General features: G+C 46.0%; 1 protein-coding gene across 1 annotated transcript in view; it reads right to left on the bottom strand.

Annotated features, from left to right (window-relative positions):
* LOC147724958 (E3 ubiquitin-protein ligase TRIM39-like) overlaps positions 1–7,650 on the bottom strand; it is a 113,332-nt gene extending 105,682 nt beyond the window's left edge. Inside the window, exon 1 of the mRNA XM_086967094.1 lies at positions 7,234–7,650. Coding sequence (XP_086823220.1) covers positions 7,234–7,650 — 417 coding nt within the window. The remainder of the gene's footprint in view (positions 1–7,233) is intronic.
* Between the last annotated feature and the right edge of the window lie 11,773 nt (positions 7,651–19,423).

Raw genomic sequence — 19,423 nt, 5'->3', positions numbered from 1 at the left:
CTCCCAGAAGTAGTGCAGTGTGAAAGGTGCGCCATACAAGGGTGTCTACTTGTTCACGACGCTCTGTTCTAGATTCTGTCTCTGGTTCCTGCTACCTAGAACTGCTCAGCTCCTCCCAAAATTTTGTGTGAAAGTGGCGCTACATAAGTAAGTTTATTCGCTCTGGACCCTCTGTTCTACAATCACCTTGACAAACCTGCCTTGCTGTTTGGATTGCCCGTGGATTCCTTGCATCTCCACCAACGCCTCGCGGAGGGGTGCTCTCCTTCGTGGGCTGTTAGCTGCTGCTGGGGTAAGAGAGGGGCTGAGGGCTGCGAGCAAGAGGGCTGGGACTACATTTCCCAGGAGTCCCAGTAACCCCGCCCGTTCCACCTGGGCTGCTCTCCCTCCCCGCCCCGCCCCCAACGACCGGGTGATCAAATACCGGCTTGCCCTGCACTTCGTGGGACACCTTGACAAACCTGCCTTGCTGTTTGGATTGCCCGTGGATTCCTTGCATCTCCACCAACGCCTCGCGGAACCAGCTGCGCGGGTCCCGCTTCGCAGAGGGGCGCTCTCCTTCGTGGGCTGTTAGCTGCTGCTGGGGTAAGACAGGGGCTGAGGGCTGCGAGCAAGAGGGCTGGGACTACATTTCCCAGGAGTCCCAGTAACCCCGCCCGTTCCACCTGGGCTACTCTCTTTCCCGCCCCGCCCCCAACGACTGGGTGATCACCGTAAGAGCCATAAATTAACGTGTGAATACCGCTGCGCGGGAGCGCGCGGGAGGGCGCGGGAGGGCGCCTGGAGAAGCCCGGGACAAGGGCGGGACCGTCTGTGGCCGTCAGGGGCCGAAGGAGGCCGGGCTGGGCCATCCCCCTGACAAGTGCTCCACAGTTCCTTCTACAGTAAGTGATATCTGATATACTGTATCCAATTGGTGTGAAGTAGGGCAATGTCTGCCTCAACAAGTACTGCCAGCGCCCGTTCGACTACTCCACCGGTTGAGATTGGTCCACTGGCAATTGGCCCTTTGGATAAATTCTTTTTTAACCGTTCATCTTCAATTGACAAAGAGTTATCCTTGGCCGAGAGGCGCGCAGAGCGCAGACTATCAATTGAACTACTTAAAAATTCTACGGACAAGCACCTAACTCTAACGTATCCCGCCCTGGTAACACCATTATCTTCTGTAAATCTTCCAGTTGCCAACGAACAATCTGAAGGACAGGCAAAAGTAACAAATAAGGAAATTGTTACAGAATCGAATAATTCCAGTGGGAGTCATATTCACCCTACATTGCTCCCTGACTCTGGTGCCCAGGCTATCCTGGCTCAACCCAAGCATGGGTCCAAAAGGAAAAGAACTGCTCCACTGAGAAAATGTAAAATTGTGGCCAAACCCCCTCAAAAGCATAGGAAGCTACACAAAACTGTGAATACTAGAGAGGCTGTTATTGAAGAAAACCATAGCATAGAAAGTGTTTCGAACGCAAACATTGCTCCTTTGGATAGCCCAGACTCTGAAGAGAATATTTGTCCTGAGACTGCCTTACCAACTAACGATAAGTTGTTATCACTTGCAAATCTGCTCCCTGAGCTAGAAAAATTATTTAGACTAACACTTACCCCGATAGAGGATAAAATCGCCAAGCTTTCTGATAGGTTAAACCACTTTGAGCAGGCAACGTTAGATAACTTTTATTCCACAAAATCTTTGATTAAAGTTAATGCTAGGGTGGATGTAAGTACAAAGCACCAGGGCAATATTAACCTTGTTACCCAAGACAAGGGAAGAAGGCCTCAAACCAACCCCCCATTACTTTCCAAGTCAAGTAACACCACTGTCAACACAACTCCCAAATCTACTGATTTGGTACACTCAGGCCCTGTTCAACATCAGGCTAACACTACAAACCAAGCTCAGTCTATGGTACTCCAGTCACAAATTCCATCTCCTGTTGCTGGTCTAGGGGTTACCGTATGTCCCCCAGCGGGTAAAGCTCCAGTACCGACAAAAGTAACCAATAAGCAGATAGTTCCAAACAATCCTGTGGTCGGGAAAGGGGCTAATGCATGTCCTCCAGCGGGTAAAGCTTTAGTACCAACCCAACCAACTAATAACCAGTTGGTGTCGAACAAACCTGCACCCCGCCCTGTTCCTACAGTTTCCAAATCGATCCCACCTCCCTTGACAAAGCCACCACACAGAAAACCCCCAGTGAATCTTACTCCGGATTCCTTCCACTATGTAGCAGTCCTTATAAAGGTTTCACCGCTACCTATAGGGCAGAGAGAAACCTTCCAGATGCTCAAAAATAAGATCATGCACTGGTTAAGGGAGAATCAACCTCTCCCAGGAGACATCGATGGGTTAATCATAGGGGTAAGGAGAATAGACTGGATAGGGTATACACCGAAAAGCCTGGGTGGGGACTGTATTGTGGTCAACTTCCAAGACCCAAGGGTGGCGGGATGGATAACTAGGCAGGGATGGGGTACAAACAAGGGAGGTATTGGAATTGTAGATCTTACCTTTTTTTACCCCCGCCCAACCAGTGTACTGACTAGCCAGCTTAATGAACCCCTAAATCCCCCCACTGTACCATGGCCAATCACTTCCACACCAGCTCCATTATTTGGTCAAAACTATACCACATGCACAAACTATAATCCTCATGCTGGATGGCAGGACCCAGGATGGGGATGTTGACAAATCACCAGAGAGCTGAGTAGTAGTAATGGAGGGAACAACAATGAGTCCAAGGGGGCCTGTGAAGATCATGTTGGTACTGCTGTTACAATCTTAACTGTTGGTTACACATAGAAGGGGAGTTTTGTTGCAGAGGGAGGTACTGGGATGGAAAATATAAATGCTAGTGCTGTGAAATTACCCTTATCAACAGCTAACATGGTAGTTGACACCATTGATGATCCTGCGAAGGTCACCAACAACATCGAAAGCCCAATGATTTCCCAAGTGTGCTCCAACATTAACAATTCTGATGGGACTGAGTCTAGCTTTGGTACGCTTCTATCCTGGAATGTTGCAGGGTTGGGTAGTAAGTTAGACTCCCAATCTTGGGTGGAATATATCAGTGGGTTTGATGTTTGTTGTTTCCAAGAAACCTGGGCTTGTGACCCCCTCTTTTGTTTTGGTTATTTAAACTTTTCCATACCAGCATCCAAAGGTGGAAGGGGTCGGCCTATGGGAGGCCTTACTGTATGGATAAAACAGGACTTGGACATTACTATCAAAATGTTGGACCTGGGAACTAGCGATTTACAAATGCTAAGAATCTCCACAGATAAGGGTTCGTCAATGGATTTGTACAACGTTTATGTAAGAGGCAGTAATACAACCTATTCTTCCACCCTAGAGCTGCTGTCTGCCTCCTTAGAGACCAAGTCCCAAGATAGTAGGGTAATAATAGCCGGGGATCTTAACAGGACTTTTGAACCTTTAGACTGCACAAATGATCCCTTAGGGAAGGATGAGGACAACCTTTGGGGAGTACCATCTTTATGTTTAAACCCCGTCCCACGGTGGACAAAAGACATCCTATTACTAAATGGTATTTGTATGGAACATGGTCTAAGAGCACTTAACGGGAGAACCCCAGGGGACAAGGAGGGTAGTTGTACCTTTGACAACGGTAACAGCAGGAGCAGAATTGATTATATAATATGTAGTCTCCAGCTGTGGCAGGGGGTTATTGATATGGCCATTAGGCCTAGAGTAGAAAGTGATCATAACCCCCTTTGTGTGACCAATAGGTGGTGGAATGTCGGAGTGGGAAACTTGCACCTAAGGAATGATCAGATTCCAGTCATGAGCAACGACGAACGTAGGCTAAAATGGCCAAGGGTATTGGCTAATGAGGAAACCATGACCTATATCAACCATGAGGTGGATAGCGCAATTTCCGCAATGGAGGCGGCAGATCCAATAGTTCCTGGGGCTAGGGATATCACTGATATCCACAACAAGTTATTTTCCCTCCTCAAACCATGTTTTTTGACTAAGAGTAAGAAAGGGAGGAAAACCCAGGATGTTGGAAGGTGGTTCAATCGCCAATGTAGATCCGCACGACTGGATTTGGGACAAGCTATTAGGAACAGGACAGTGCTGCAATAAAAGAGACAAGGAAATTGTACAAATTGGCCATTTTTCAAGCCAAAAGGAAATGGGACGAAGACCACTGGGCCGAGCTAAAAGAGGTAATAAGGACTCCAGGACCTTTTGGAAAATTATTAAGTGGGGTAGAGGAGGTGGCCTGATAATAATGTAGCTGAAGATGCCTGGGTTGACTACTTCAGACCACAATATGCCGAAGTCATGCACCCCGGGGTAGGTGAGGGCATAACGCCAGTCTATGCTATTGACAATTTGTTCTCCTCCAAAGAAGTAGAAATCGCGATTAGTTCCGTGAAATGTGGGAGAGCACCAGGGTTAGATGGGATACCCCCGGATATCTTCAAGTATGATATGACGAGATGGGTGAGGTATATCTTTTTAGTAGCAAACGCCCTAGCCAAGGGGGGGTGGTCCCCGAACTTTGGAAAGGTGCAATTATTATTCCCATTCACAAGAAGGGAGATCGCTCACTGCCTGCCAACTATAGGCCCATAAGCCTAATAGCAACCATGCAAAAAGTAGTGGGGAGAATGGTTGCAAACCAGCTTATGGACTGGGTTGACGACAACAACACCCTTTCCCCATACCAAGCTGGATTTAGGCGAGCAACCAGCACCATTGACCAGGTTTTCCGCTTTACCATACTGCGGTGGAAGACGGTTTTACTAGGAAGAGGCTGCCTGTATGTCGCGTTTGTCGACCTGCGGGCGGCATTTGATCTAGTCCCCAGGTTTAAGCTATGGTTGGTCTTGCAAAAGCTGGGAATTCCTGTTGATTTGCTCACACTAATTATGCGTCTACATGAATCCAATTTCGCAAGAGTTCAGTGGGGTGGGAATGGCGAGTCAACTCCGGACTTCCCCGTGGAAAGGGGTGACCGACAAGGCTGTTCCATGGCTCCCTTACTCTTCTCATTATTTATTAATGGGATTGTCAAGCGAATGTTGGAAGCAAGCGTAGACGCTCCTTCGTTAGCGGACGTCAGGGTCCCGATCCTGATGTTCGCTGACGATACCCTGATCTTGTCAAAAACCCCCGCAGGGCTGCAACGTGCATTAAATATTTTTGATATTTTTTGCACAGAGCACGGCCTAGAAGTAAACGTGGGGAAAACGAAACTAATGGCCTTTACCCCACGCCGTAGAATCTATCCCAAGGTAACTCTAAATAATAGCAAGTTAGATACTGTTAAGGAGTTCACATATTTAGGGGTACAGATAGCAGAGGGCGCTGGCTGGTCGCATCATTTGGAAAAAGTGGCCATAAAACATCAACAGCTTTCAGGTGCTTTGAGGGGAGAACACCGCAAATCCAAGACAAAACCGATTAAACCCGCACTTATAGTGTATGATGCAAAGGTCTTAGGTGCCACCTTATATGGTGCGGAGTTATGGGCTTGGGACAATCTTGCGGCCCTACAGACATCTGAGAACAAGTTCCTCAGAGGGATTACAGGACTTCCACAGAGCACCCCCCTAATACCACTGTTCCTGGAGTTGGGTAGACGCCCAATTAGTGATAGAGCGCGATTGCGCCCTGTTCTCTACTGGAGACGTCTTTGGACAACTCCAGAGATCAGACAATATGCAGATGGTTTTCTTTGGATAATTAAGGAAGACATCTTCCACAAGATAAAATGGCTTAAAAATCTAAGGGCCATGTTAATTAACCTGGGGTTTTCCAATATTTGGACTAACCCAGTGGAAGAGGTCTTCCCAAGCAAAGAAGCCCTCAAATCACAATATTGGGATTGGGTGGGTGTTAATCTGCTGAAAGACGTTAGGTCTGACTCTATGGCTGGTCGCTTCCTGGAGTCAAAAATTTGTCCTATCCTAGAAAATTATTGGGATACTATTACGGTACCAATGGATAGGAAGCTAGTCTTCCAGCTAAGATCCGGATCTATTCCCCTAAAAAAACTAACAGCAGGTTGGCAGAGGTCGACCAATAGGTTATGCCCAGTATGTGAAACTGCTGTGGAGAGTGTAGGCCACTTTCTATTTGTATGTAAAGCCTACTCATCACCCAGGAGAGTATGGCTTACACCTGTATGCAAAAACCTGGGGACACGTGGCAGTGCAGTGGCTTTAAGAATTTTGTGTACAACAACTCAGGAATCGATAGTTATTGGGGTAGCTAAATACTTGGGATGGGCCTGGGCAATCAGGCGACGATTTCTGGGGGGGATCAGTTAATCAGGTTTTCCTTTTATTTTAACTGTTTAAAAATGTAAAACTATTTTGTCACATGTAAATTTTTTATGCTAATATTGTATGAGCTGCACAGAATGCCTATATGAATTTATACCTGTAAATGTTATGTTTTTATTCTGTAATGTTCAATTTTATGCTGTGCTTTTATGAGAAATAATCTCGAATAAAGCTTGTACAAAGTTTAAAGTTTACTATTCCAACTCCAGCCTACATACAGTAGGGAAGGTGTTGGAATAGTACATCACACTATTCCTTAGTCTACAGCGCCCTCCAGCTCAAGTCGTGGTAACGACTTGCGTTCTAAAATCTGCGTTGTAATGGTACTGCGGTGTTATGACTGCGTCGTAATGGTTGTTTACCAGCTTCCTTCATACACAGAGAGGGCATGTAATGAGCAGCCGCTGTCATAAGACCATCACTATAGAGCAGATAGTAATGTGAACTTCATTCCAAGGGCTTAGCTATCAATGGTGCAGCGGGTGCAGTGGCGCCAAGGTCCAGAGGCAGGAGGGGTTCAGCTGCACTGGTTACTTCAGAGCTTTCTGATGATAGTACGTGGGACCTTGCATGTTCTCTCTCATGCTGCACTCAGCTCCCAGAAGTAGTGCAGTGTGAAAGGTGCGCCATACAAGGGTGTCTACTTGTTCACGACGCTCTGTTCTAGATTCTGTCTATGGTTCCTGCTACCTAGAACTGCTCAGCTCCTCCAAATATTTTGTGTGAAAATGGCGCTACATAAGTAAGTTTATTCGCTCTGGACCCTCTGTTCTACAATCAGAGACTAACCTCTACCTCCTTGCACTCCTGCTCAGCTCCTCGAAGCAGTTTAGTTTGGTAGGGGAGCTATACAAGTTTATTTACTCACTCATGACGCTCTGTTGTACATTCGGACTCCAGTCCTCTTACCCTGTACTCCGGCTCGGCTTCCTCTACGGATCTCGCAACGTGCCACCTGTGGTCTTGGGACTCTCGACAGACAGTACACAGGAGCTCACGGTCGGTGTCACAGAAAAGTTCCATCCCCTTCTCATGCTTCTGGCACAAATGTTCTGTGTCAGCGACTCCGGGCGCTATTTCCAATATTTTCAGCATTTCTACTATATTTGCTAATCTCTTATTCGGCTTCAGTTCTTTCTCCATGTCAAACCTCTGTCTGCACTCTGGGCAGGATTTCTCCAAATCCTCGCTGGCCTTGACTTTGGTGATGCAGCAGAGACAGAAGATGTGTCCGCAGTCCAAGGTCACGGGGTCAGTGTACAGCTCCCTGCAGATGGAGCAGGTGGCTTCTGCGAATAGAGCAGCCCTGGGGGCTGCCGCCGCCATGTAAGTTCGGAGCTCTGCCGGCGCCTCTCTGACAGGAATATCTTTATCGGGGAGGGGCGTGCCCAGGAATGCTGACGACATGTTACCGCCCTCGGGTCACTGCTCCACCCAGTAACTTCAGAGTGAAACTGTTCCTTCAAGTGTAAAATATCAGAGCTAAGAAAGATTGTATGTGACACCCTCAGGTCACTGCTGCCCACACTGACGTCAGATTAAAACACGAGCGATGAGGGAGTTTGTATGTGACACTTAAATTGTGCAGATGCAATTGGTCCTGGTTGCAATATACATATTAGACTAAATATTACTTGCACATGCATTCGTTCTTGTGTGTTCTTTTTATTCTTTTTTGTTGTGAGATCTTGTTTTCTTCTTGTCTTTTTTCCACCTGTTTCATCTTAATTCACCAGCTGAATCAGACCCCTACACCTCTCTTCCACGACCCTTGTAATGCATGGGTTACAGGGAGTTGTCACTTTAGATCATTGTACAGGTATGTGGGGGGCTTAGATTTACAACATATTGGAATACGAATCTCCTTTACTCCTGACTATGTAACAAAGGTCAAATGTTTTTCATTATCTCTTCATTTCATCATCTCTCAGCCTATTTCCTTAGGGAGACTGAAGATGTTTTAACTGAATTTCAAATTCAAGTAAAATAACTAGAAACACATTGGTTGTACATTGTTAGGACAGAGAAGGGACCTGAACACAGCTCTGGGCAGGGTGCACCCCTGCCTTGGGTTTACCATACCAATCTGTAATGTTTATCACCATTACCACAACAAACACCATGGTCTTGCCTTTATTACGGAATCTTGGGCTGATCAGAGATAAGGCCCTGACCTAGGGTCTGATTACGATGCCAGTCGGAATGGTTCTGCCGTCCTGTAGTGGGCGGTCGGACCGCCAAAGGTCTCAACGGAAGCGTTCACTCCAACTTCCAACATTAAGATGCATGCGTCGTGTACTCTGACTGACCGCTGGAAAAAAGCTGACTCCGACAGCTTTTCTCTGACCGCCAAGATGGCAGTCGGAGAAAAAGTGCATCCATAGGCCAGTACAGGCATCTCCAACTGCCATCCAAATTACGATATGATCTTCCGAAGACCCGACGGCAGAGGTCAGACAGGCTGCTTTGAGTTGTCATAAACAAAGGTTTCTGCATCTCTCCAGCAGTCTCCACCATGGATCCTTTCTACCTGATACCCCCTTACACCTGGACTGCTGTACCCCGATGACTACGATTCTGTGGGTGTCGGAATCCAGGAAAGTCCTACTCCGTTATGTATCCCCATTGCCTGGACTGTGCACAAGCCACCATACTTCAGAAACACGGTATAGGGTGCACAAGGCATATTTCCACATATGCCATGCATGCAGGGCCAGACTGGAAACGAAAACAGGCACTGGCAAATTTCTTGGCCGCCCCCACCCTCCCCCTGGGGGGGGAGGTGGGTTGTTTGGGGTGTGACCGAGCTCTTTGCCGGGGCCGATTTTCGGCCGATTTTGTTAGAGGGCCGATTTGCTGCAAAAACGGTCTTGTAACAAAAACGGCCCCCCGGAGCCAAAAACCGGCCCCCACCCTAGCGGCGCACAGGGGGGTTGCCCGGTGCTCGCTACGGCCAGTCCAGGCCTGCATGCATGTGTGTTGAATTCACATGCTTTCTGTGAGTTTTGAATAAATTTTGAGCAACATATTCGGGGAAATGTGCTCCGCCGCAGCTGCGACCACCGCCGTAGCAGCGGTTGCATCTTATTACAGCAGGGGGAGAAACCGCAGAGGTGGTAGTTGAACGATCAATCCAACCGACATCGTAATGAGGCCCTTAGTTCTAGCCATTCCACCTGGATACTCACTGTTTAGATTAGACCATATTGGTAAGAGAGGAGGTGCTTTAGCATTAGTATATCAAAGACATTTTTCTACTAGTTTTTCTGTTGTATCCCCCTCCAAGCGCTTTGAGTCCCCTCGGCTAACCTGATAGACATTATGAAAAGCCTTCCAATGCCCCAACTGGTTATAGCTCCTTCTAACTCCAACAGCTATACGCTGGATGGCATCTTTACTGACAAAACTTTGCTTATTTTCTCTGAGACGATGCCTTTAACATGGTCTGATTATTCAGCAGTAATGTTTTATCTGAAATTTGATACCAAGTTCATGCCGCAAACTGCTGGGGGACTGTATTACCTGGCAGCCTAAGCGCCAGGAGGCGCCAACAATCTTCACTCTAGTTGAACAAAGAAGAGGGTCAGGCCCAACGGACAGGACCCAGGTAGGGCCATTTATAAATGCAAAAACACAAAAACACCTGGTGTCCTATTTAATTTGAAAAACAGAAATCACACTGTATTCCTTTTGGTGGGGGGTTATTTATTCACCCTACTTTTTGAATAACTCTATTTCTTGTTGTGTATGGAAACTTATATCCTTATAGAAAAACACATATTAAAATGACATACACAATTTTTACAACATTTACAATGTTCACCACAAATAACATTGACATTATTTTGACACCATAAACTTAAATATAACACAATACCAATGTGTCATAAACTTAAAAATAACTATGATACTAAACAAAAATGACACGTGTGTGCAAAAACCACGCTACAATTATTTATCATCATAAATTGACATTGCCAACGCGTTTCCATCCTCGCGGTTTCTTCTACGGGCTTTCATCAGAAGAAGGAAGACTGTCCTGTTGTTGCTCTGCTAGACTGACCTGCAGTTGCTTTGCTGCCAAGAAGAGGGGAAGGACTTTTTTTTGTGCTGTGTCCCCTTCCTTGAAGGAATATCCAAGGGCCTGAGAAGAGCTGGCTCCCTGTTAAGAAGTTACAGGAACAAAAGGACTTCACCCACAGCTTCCCTGAACTCTTCTGAGAGAGTTATGTCCTTACTAGAGTGCTTGGACCAGTTGTGGTGCCTCTGGAAGTTGTACCTGGTTTGGGAAGCTAGAAACCAAGCTTTTAAGGAACTTTCTACAAATTTTATCGCATCCCCGAGAAAATTCCCGCTGCTACGAAGACCGAGATCATCGCAGCGCCTGTCACCGCTCCCTGAATACATTGCATCCTTCGTTTGAGGAAAGATTTCCGTCGCTGCGAGCATCATCGCTGAGCATGTCACCACTGGGTGAGATCACGCATCACGTCGCTGCGAGAATCGTCGCAGAGACATCGCATCCAGGAACTGCGAGTGAAAGATCACTGCTGAGCCGCGCATCATTGCCCTGGAGATCGTCGCAGTCCCTCAAGATTGTCGCATCGCGCCTTTGTGAGCATTTTCCTACGGAACCTCCGCACCGGGATCCATACAAGGTATCGCCTCCCTCCCCATACAGACCGGATTTGTCGCAACACGCCCGCCTTGTCCAGCTGGGGTGTCGTATCACCTCCCCAAGGTCTCAGGAGTGACGCATGGCTTGTTTTCCACCGCACCAGCTTCTGTTTTGGAACGTTGTCGCATTTAATGGTACTGTTGGCTAAACGTGACGCAACTGTGAACTTTTCACGCAACTGTGGATTATTTAATCGCAACTTTAAGAACTCTTTGAAACCATAATCTTGAACTGTGTATGTTGGAATTTTGTCATTTTGGTCTTGTGTAGTTTAGATTAAATCCCTTTATTTTTCTAAACTGTTGTGGAGTCAGTTTGTGGTGTTTTCACTGTGTTACTGTGAGTGTTGGTACAAGTACTTTACACATTGCGTTTGATAAGCCTTGACTGCTCGTGCCAAGCTACCAAGGGGGTGAGCAGGGGTTATCTAAGAGTGTTTCCTCCTTACCCTGACTAGAAGCAATGGTCCCTATTTGGACAGAGGTGCCTATCTCTGCCAACTAGAGACCCCCAGTTCTAACACAGAGAGAAGGTTCTCACTGGGGGATGGTGCTTGTGTTTCTTTGGAAGGTTCAGATGATGTGTTTCCCTATGTCTCCAGTACATTCCCAGAGACTCTAGCTATTATCTTGCGTTTGTAGAGAACAGACAGCATCACCACATTTTGATTAGTTTTCAATGAAATTACATTCTATTAATGTTGGGCCACCCGAACAACGTTTTTCTGTAAACAATCTACCGCCTTGCCCCTTTGATGATAAGGCAATTCCATCTACTGTGCATTTTCTCTAGTTTGTCTATTTTATACAACAGAGAGAAATAATTTCATTGTGCCACTTTTAAATACATTTCAATCCGTTCTTCTGCACTTGCACTTTCCATATTTTATCAACTAGAAACTGCGTTTGTTTGTTACGCATTGTCATCATTCTTATTGGCAGCTATAAAATCTCGTGAAGCTTTATAGTACACCCTTTTTAGTGTTTTAAAATGATTGTCTGACTAGAAACTAGATGGGGCATATTATCAACAAACTGCGATAAATATCCTAGAGCGGGCTTAGCATGTTTTCTTCTATCGTCGGATATCGCTGGATTTCATTGCCGAGTTAGCACGTTAGTATCAACGCTTATCTCAAAGGCAATAAGAAATCCAGCGATAGCAGCAAAAAGCGGGAATAGCGCAGGAAATGCTGCAATATTTTTTGAGCGATAAAAAAAACCTTGCTGATACACCCCTGTGACTTAGCCTGGCAATGGACTTCCTATTATTAAGATGGCTAAGTCAACTTTATAGCAGGAGTTAAATTCCTGCAATAAAGGTCTGCTGCCGGCTTGAAAATATTGCGAAGCCGTGTTTGCAAGTTCTCCCATGCTGTTTTACTCAGGAAGGCCTACTTTGCATGTCATTAGCAATGGCATGCAGGGCGATAAAAAAACAGCAGGCATCGCAGGATAACAAGTTCTAACAAGGGTTAGCGTGAGCTTGGTGATAGTGCGATGGATATGTGGCCGCTTTTTTTGGCTTTTAAAGCCAAAAAAGCGGCGATATGGACCTAAATGAATCTGCTAATTTCTCCCAAAAAGTAATCTCAGCCAAGAATTCAAATAGAGTAACTTTTTTTTACCATCAATAAAAGTGCAAAATGTAATGACCACGACAAAATAGATAGCAGTCAAACTTTATGCGGCAATGTCGCATCCGCCTTTCAGGTGTAAGTGTTGGATATTTTCAAAAACCTTTTTAGGTCTAGCCTACGCAGAGCGCATGCGCTGCGTAAGAAAGAGACCTGTAGCCATCGAGTGCCTTTTTCAGGCTAAAACGTGCAAGCTTTCCATTGCCTTCAATGGCTACACGTGCACTTGTGGCGATTTCCTTGCGGGAGCGAGCAGCGCCATATGGTAGCAATTATCTCTCCCGCAAGGGAATCGCTCAGCCCCATCCTCCCCCTGCTGCCGTGCGAGGCACACGTGCTCCTCCCCCTGCTGCTTGTTAATGTGTCTGTGCGCCTTTGATCAGCGCTATTGCCATCAGCGCATCACGATTCAGCAATACGGCCGCATGCATAACTTTACTAATATGGATACGGTCTGCACGACCGGGGCATGTGGAATCCAAGTGCTCAGAACGAATAGGGTGGCTGGAAACATTCTATTCTTATATTTTTATTCTTCCGTCAGTGTGCAGGCTCTAGTGATGTGTGGCTGGCTCTGCATATCCGTGTCAGCAAGCCGGGTGTCTGTCTTGAGGCAGCCGGATGACGCTAGTGATCTGCTGGAAAGGGGTAAGTACACCAACAAATAACAGGAAGCCACCGACCTGTACCTACTTGTGGAGCGCGTCATTTCATATCCTCGGCTCCCCATCCCCAGAATAGACCCTGTGTCACCGTTGTAGCAGTGCAACCCCACTCCCATATGCTCTGGGTGTAAGGCCTAACATAAAATGCCACACCACGTATACTTTAGTATTGTTAATTGTGTATACCAGATTGCTCTGTGGGCAAATCGTGTCCCGTTTGTAAGTTCAATTTAATTTCTTACATATTAGATACTACATTTTAAACAAAACTTACAAAACACAGCAATACATTATGGAAATGAATGAGCTCATTTAAGACAGAATAGTTTGTTAGAAAGTAGAAACATTTTCAGAGCAAGTCTTTATAGATATGTTGTCGGCCATACTTCATTGATCGTTTTCTGTATTATATAAACCTAGCAATTCAATATTTTCGACGTTGGTCATTGTCTTCTGTCTAAATGAATTTTAACAATTTACATGTATTTATATTCATAAACAATACGTGAACATTTCTCGAACGCAGAAAATACACATTTTGTCTAAGTGAAGTAGAACAATGCGCTACCTCTGCTGAGCCTAGAAATCTTGAGGTTTACACAGATGTCAGGGTTACAAACAGAGTTGTCCATCCCGCGTGCACCGTACCTGTAACCTGCTGAACATGGAAATATTGAAATACGCATTAGAACGTAACTTGCACGGAAAGCATTCTGCAAAGTAAATTTCTGGCCCTGATCTTCCCCGTAAGACATAATAATTTGGAATGTCACAGAAGACATTAGAAGTTCGGGACAGAATGTCAGTAATCGTTCTAGAAGGTTCCATTCTTCCTACAATGCAACTTTACAATGCCACCCTCCATTATTCTTTTGAATTGTCTAAGCTTTGTCTAAACTGACAGCAGGAAGGGCAAGGTGAGCTCTCTAACTCAATGGAATGAGGGTTTAAAAATAGAGTGCGTCCTGTCAGGAAACCCAGGGGCATATTATCAAGACAGGCAATAACATTGTCACCACTTTAGCGGCAGAAAACTGCAGCTAAAACGGCGATAATGATCTTGATAATATGCTCTATGGAATTCCAATTGAAGCCCATGTTAGATGTCCTTCACATCTAACATGGGCTTCAATTTGATCACTGCCACCATACTTTTTAATGCACTTAGAGCGCTAGTTTAGAGTCACCCACCCCTGAGTGCGCAAAGCTCCTTTACAACATTGTTGGCTGTGTCTACTACTGCGCTAAGTATGCGCATGCCCGCGATATTAGTGTATTATATTTGAGCGTGTGCAGCAACAGGCAGGATTAATTGAAATCCTGCCTGTTGCAGCACATGCTCAAATATAATACATTAATGTCCCGGGCATGCGCATACTCAGCGCAGTAGGAGCCACTGATCAGCCAGTAATATACAGAAACTTTGCAGTTTGTACACCACCTGACGGGCCTGGTTGAACTGCTGTAATTCGCCGTAGTGAGCTGAGGATGTGTGCGTGCAGCTAGGCATGGGGCTCCACTGAGGCTGGCGAGCAGTCCTGTGGTAGCATGGCCTCAGTGCAGGGGTCTGGGGTGGTCCAGTGAAGATTGGTGGATGCAGCAGTGCCTATGAGTTGAGACCTCTGTAGGATCCAGGTTGGGCAGCTCAGCGAATTCCATCTAACCCCGGGTGAAGTGATGAAGCATTATTAGATTGTCTCCATTCAGCAGTGTAAACAGGGCATTAAAATGCAAAGCAGCGGGAGAAGGGGCAGCTCACACCCACTGGAGGGAAGGCTACTCACACCCACCGAGGGAGAAGCATGCTCATACCCAGTTGCCTGCATCAAACAGCTCAGCAGTGTTGGGTGCCAGTAAACTCCGCTACGCAGCATAGTCAGAGTTTTTGCTAAACTCCACTTTCCAAGCAGTGTGTGAAGCGACAAAAACTGTCTGAACTCTGCCAGCGGAGCGGAATTTACTGCCTACCCTTATTAAGGATCATATTCTTAGCACACAGTCTAGATTCCCTTTGGACCCCGGTCCACCTAACATTCTTCAGCTAGTCTCTACTACTATAGCTAGCAATTTAACCATAATTTAACCACCATTTTTATGAAATGTTTCAGCAAGGATATTTTCCAACAGAACAGAAGTTAGCATCAATTTAACCTCTGATAAAGACCATGGGCCATATTATCAGAATGGCAGATCGCCGCTTTAGTGGTAGAAAACTGCCACTAAAGCAGCAATAAGGGGCTTGTTAATATGCCTTTTGAGAAATCCAATAGAAGCCAGGTTCTGGTGGGAAGAACGTCAAACCTGGGCTTCCATGGGAATTCTCAAAGGCATATTATGAAGCCCCTTATCGCCGCTTTAGTTCACCAGAAGGAAGGGACCCATTGGACCAAACCTGCAAACCCCTACAAAGCCCCTGAATTTTGTATATAGCGGTGACCCTGAACCTTGCCTCCTCAGATTCCTGCAAGCTACAAAGAAGAATGAGACAAAAGAAGTCACACAGCAGAGCTGACTGTAGCAAAGAATTGACTTGGCTCCAGCCCTACTGGCCTATGAGCAGTTTCCAGAGATCCTGCAGTAAAAGTTGACTAGATCTGCAGCCAGAGACCTCAAGAACCCCTGGGAGGACTGACTGCCTTCAAGAAAGAAAGAAAGAAAGAAACACAAAGGTGATGAAGGGTCTAAGGGAATTTATAGACCTGCCACGGATTTAATCCCCAAATTCATATGATCAACAACAAACAGATAATCCGGGGTCTGATCTACCAGTTGCCTACTAGAGGAAAAGTATAGCTAAACACCTATGTCATCAAGAGTAAGTCTTAAAAGAATATATATGATTATAGAGTGAAGAGACCCTTGAAAATGGTTGGATTCCCATCACTCACTAACGTGATCATTATCATCATTTGGGTATCCTTTAAGAAAGACCAGATCTCCTGTGAACAGCAGTTCATTTAAAAAAAAACGCCAAAGAAAGTTCTGAGCCTGCAGAGGGAAAATAAATTTGACGCCTGGAACCACCTCTACACCTTTCACCTACGGTCCGAGTCCAAGTGGCCTACCAGTCCCAGGGCGGTCCCCCAGCACTCCAGAGTCCGAGTCCACTGGGGGCTGACCCCTCCAGGACTCCCCCACGTTGCCTGCAGCCTCCGCACAGAGACCCCACAAACGACGAGTGGCCCAGTAAGGTGAAATCTGACCTCAAAGATACCCCTGCATCCGGCCTCCCTGTGCCCCGAAGAAGAGGACTTAAGGTCCACCTCCATCCTGAGCCTTCTAACTTACCTGCCCTGCTGTTGGTTCCTCCCGGAACACTTCAAGGTCCGAGTCTACAGCCAAAATGCAAAACCGGCAACCTCCATAGGATTGCATTGGGTTCCAAAACCCCCTAAGCACCCTGCACCCGGTCGCCTCTTTGTCGCTAGTGGTGTGGACTTGGTGCTGACCTTGGACCCCCTTTGTCCTGACCATAACCCTATGAGCTTGGCTCCCAAAGAGCGAGTGGCCTGCCCATGAGAAGCCCCAACCTAGGTGCCCTCTAACCCCATTGGCTAACATTGGCACCCTACATTCTGCACCCTGCCACTGAGGTGTTGAAGGTAGTGCAGTTTGAATGCCTCCTTGAACCTTAGTTCTAACCCCAGTCATCCAGCATTGTAAGTAGTTTACTTACCTGCATACCAATAACATTTAGTATCTCCATAGGAACCCATGTTGTGATTTTTTCTCTGAAAAGTGTTGAACTGACTTTTGTATGGAAACCAAAGTAACTTGCTTTGAACCCACGACTGTCTTACTTGCCTGTGTTTTGTAAGGTCCACGGTGTGATATCTAGGCATACCACAATACGGAATCCATCTCAAATGACAATAAAAAATAAAATAAAGTAAGAAGTAAAATACTACCCCCATAGAAATATTAGTCAAAATGGGTTTTATAACATGTAATTGAGTAATCAAAAGGTAAAAAAAAAAAAAATGTACTAACAAAATATAAATGAACTTCCTTTTAATCGTCCTCCAACCGTTCGGGCCAGTTGCGGGCATACACACTATTTACTGCCATCGATCCAGCAGGGGACTTCACTCCTTTAGGTCTTCCTCTCTCTCATCTGTGGCCATGGTCAGGATATTCATTCCCTAATCCTCTATTTCCTCCTCTTCCTCCACAATATCATCTTCCTCTTGCTACAGCCCTGTAGACTGCAGCTGGTTGGCCTCGTCCTAGACTTTGAGGGCTGTCTATAGCTCCTTTGTCTTGGAGCCTTTTGCTTTTTGCAGTCCCCTCACCTTGCAAAATTCTTAAAGCTTTGCTACACTGCAGCTTTTGAGGTCGCTGAGATCAATCTGCATGCTCCCAGGCATTGGTGCACAAGTGAGGGAGGAAGTAAATTTGGAAGAAGGAAAAATATGGCAAATCAATTCTAATTTATAAAGAAATCAATTCTGATGTCAGATCATTTTATGGATTTCGAGTATTGCACAAATCAATGAGTGGCACTGCACTGAACACCAACATAAGAAATTGGGATGTTGGCTTAGAGGTTTGGGAGATCAACTCAAGCGACAGACACAATCCTTGTCAGGGCGAACCACTAAAAGTCACTAAATTAAGCTGTGCTTCACCCACTCATAGCTTTGCACAAAAGAAGGCAGACTTAAGTTTGTAGCAATATGTAAATTATTAATCTAGCACACCAACAGGAACAAAGTGAAAACATAAGAAAATTCCACCACCAATTTAGAACAACAGAGTACATTTCGATACATTATTTGACAGTTAGGAAATTTTAAAGTTTAAAGTGAAGCATAGTGCCTCCACGATTAGATCACTAGCCATATACATCTAGTCACATGAAACCAGGGAAAAGTTGAAATTTATGGTAAACCTCAATGGAGTGGGGGTCAGACACAGGACACGGATTGGGCCTGTTCTGCGGTCGTCGAGAAGATTACTACGTTTGGACTTTATTTTTCTGGGAAGTCGAAAATCTTCAGCTATATGAAGGTCTAGGCTGTAGTGAATGAAGGCTCTGCAAAGCTAGATACCCCTTCTCGGAGAGCCGCTGAACAAGATTTGCTGCTATCAAAAATAACACAGCAGGAGCTGCCACGAAGTCAGGGCGACTGGTGATGCACCTTCAGCAGATTGATGAGCAGGTAGATCCTGGTCTCCTCTCAGATCACTTTTTAACCAAACGTTTTCCAAGTCCCAAGTTTTGGATTTTGGCATTCACATCACCTTTAGCACCACTTCTAAAGGTCCAGGACTGGAGAGGCATCACATCACCAGGAGGGCGAAGATTACATTAGGCTGGGCCCAGGTGCAGGTTCAAGATGGTTGGAGACTTTTCTTTTACTGAGGCTCTTATCAGGGGTGACCTTGCAGAAAAGGCTTGTGGAGAAGGACACGTTTGTTCTACACAGCTGCTAGCCTGGAGGACCAGTTTACCACAGTGGAATTTCTGCAGATTTTACAAGTTTGATAAGATATGCATTCAATTGGAGAGATTAACCTCTGGACGGGAGAGCTGGAGGAGGAACAAGGGGTCAGTATGGAATGAAGGCTACCTGTGTAGTCCAGATGTGATCCAGTGGCAGATAAAATATCTACAAGTCTGCTGGCTGGCCTAGAATGGGATGATCTTGGAGTCACACTCGTAGTCCTATGTTCAAGCCTTGGAACAGGGTTCACGCAGCAGGTCAGGCCTCTGAGGGTTCAGGCAGCAGAGCAGTCCTATGAAATGAAATGAAATGAAATGAAAAAGAAACTTAATAAAGCGCACTGCGGCCAAGCAGCTTCCTGGCACTGAGACCAAACTAGACTCTAAGGAGGAGACCAAGGGAGTTTAACAGGGGAATGCCTGGGAGAACAGAAATGTTTTCAAAGCTTTACGGAAGTGAGCATAGTTGGGAATAGAACGAATAAAGAGAGGAAGGGTATTCCAGAACCGGGGGGCCAGAACCGAGAAACGAGTGCCCCCCGTTCTAGATTTACGAAAACGGGGGACATGCAGGAGGGAAAGAGAAGAGGAACGAAGAGTACAGGTGGGAGTTTTAGGAGTAATCAAAGAACTAATGAAGAGGGGGGCTGAGTGTGTGTAGGCCCGAAAGGCCA

Source organism: Lissotriton vulgaris, chromosome 4_1, assembly GCF_964263255.1.
Source record: "Lissotriton vulgaris chromosome 4_1, aLisVul1.2, whole genome shotgun sequence".
In the NCBI taxonomy this organism is placed as follows: Eukaryota; Metazoa; Chordata; class Amphibia; order Caudata; family Salamandridae; genus Lissotriton; species Lissotriton vulgaris.
This window is presented reverse-complemented; position numbering and strand designations above follow the sequence as displayed.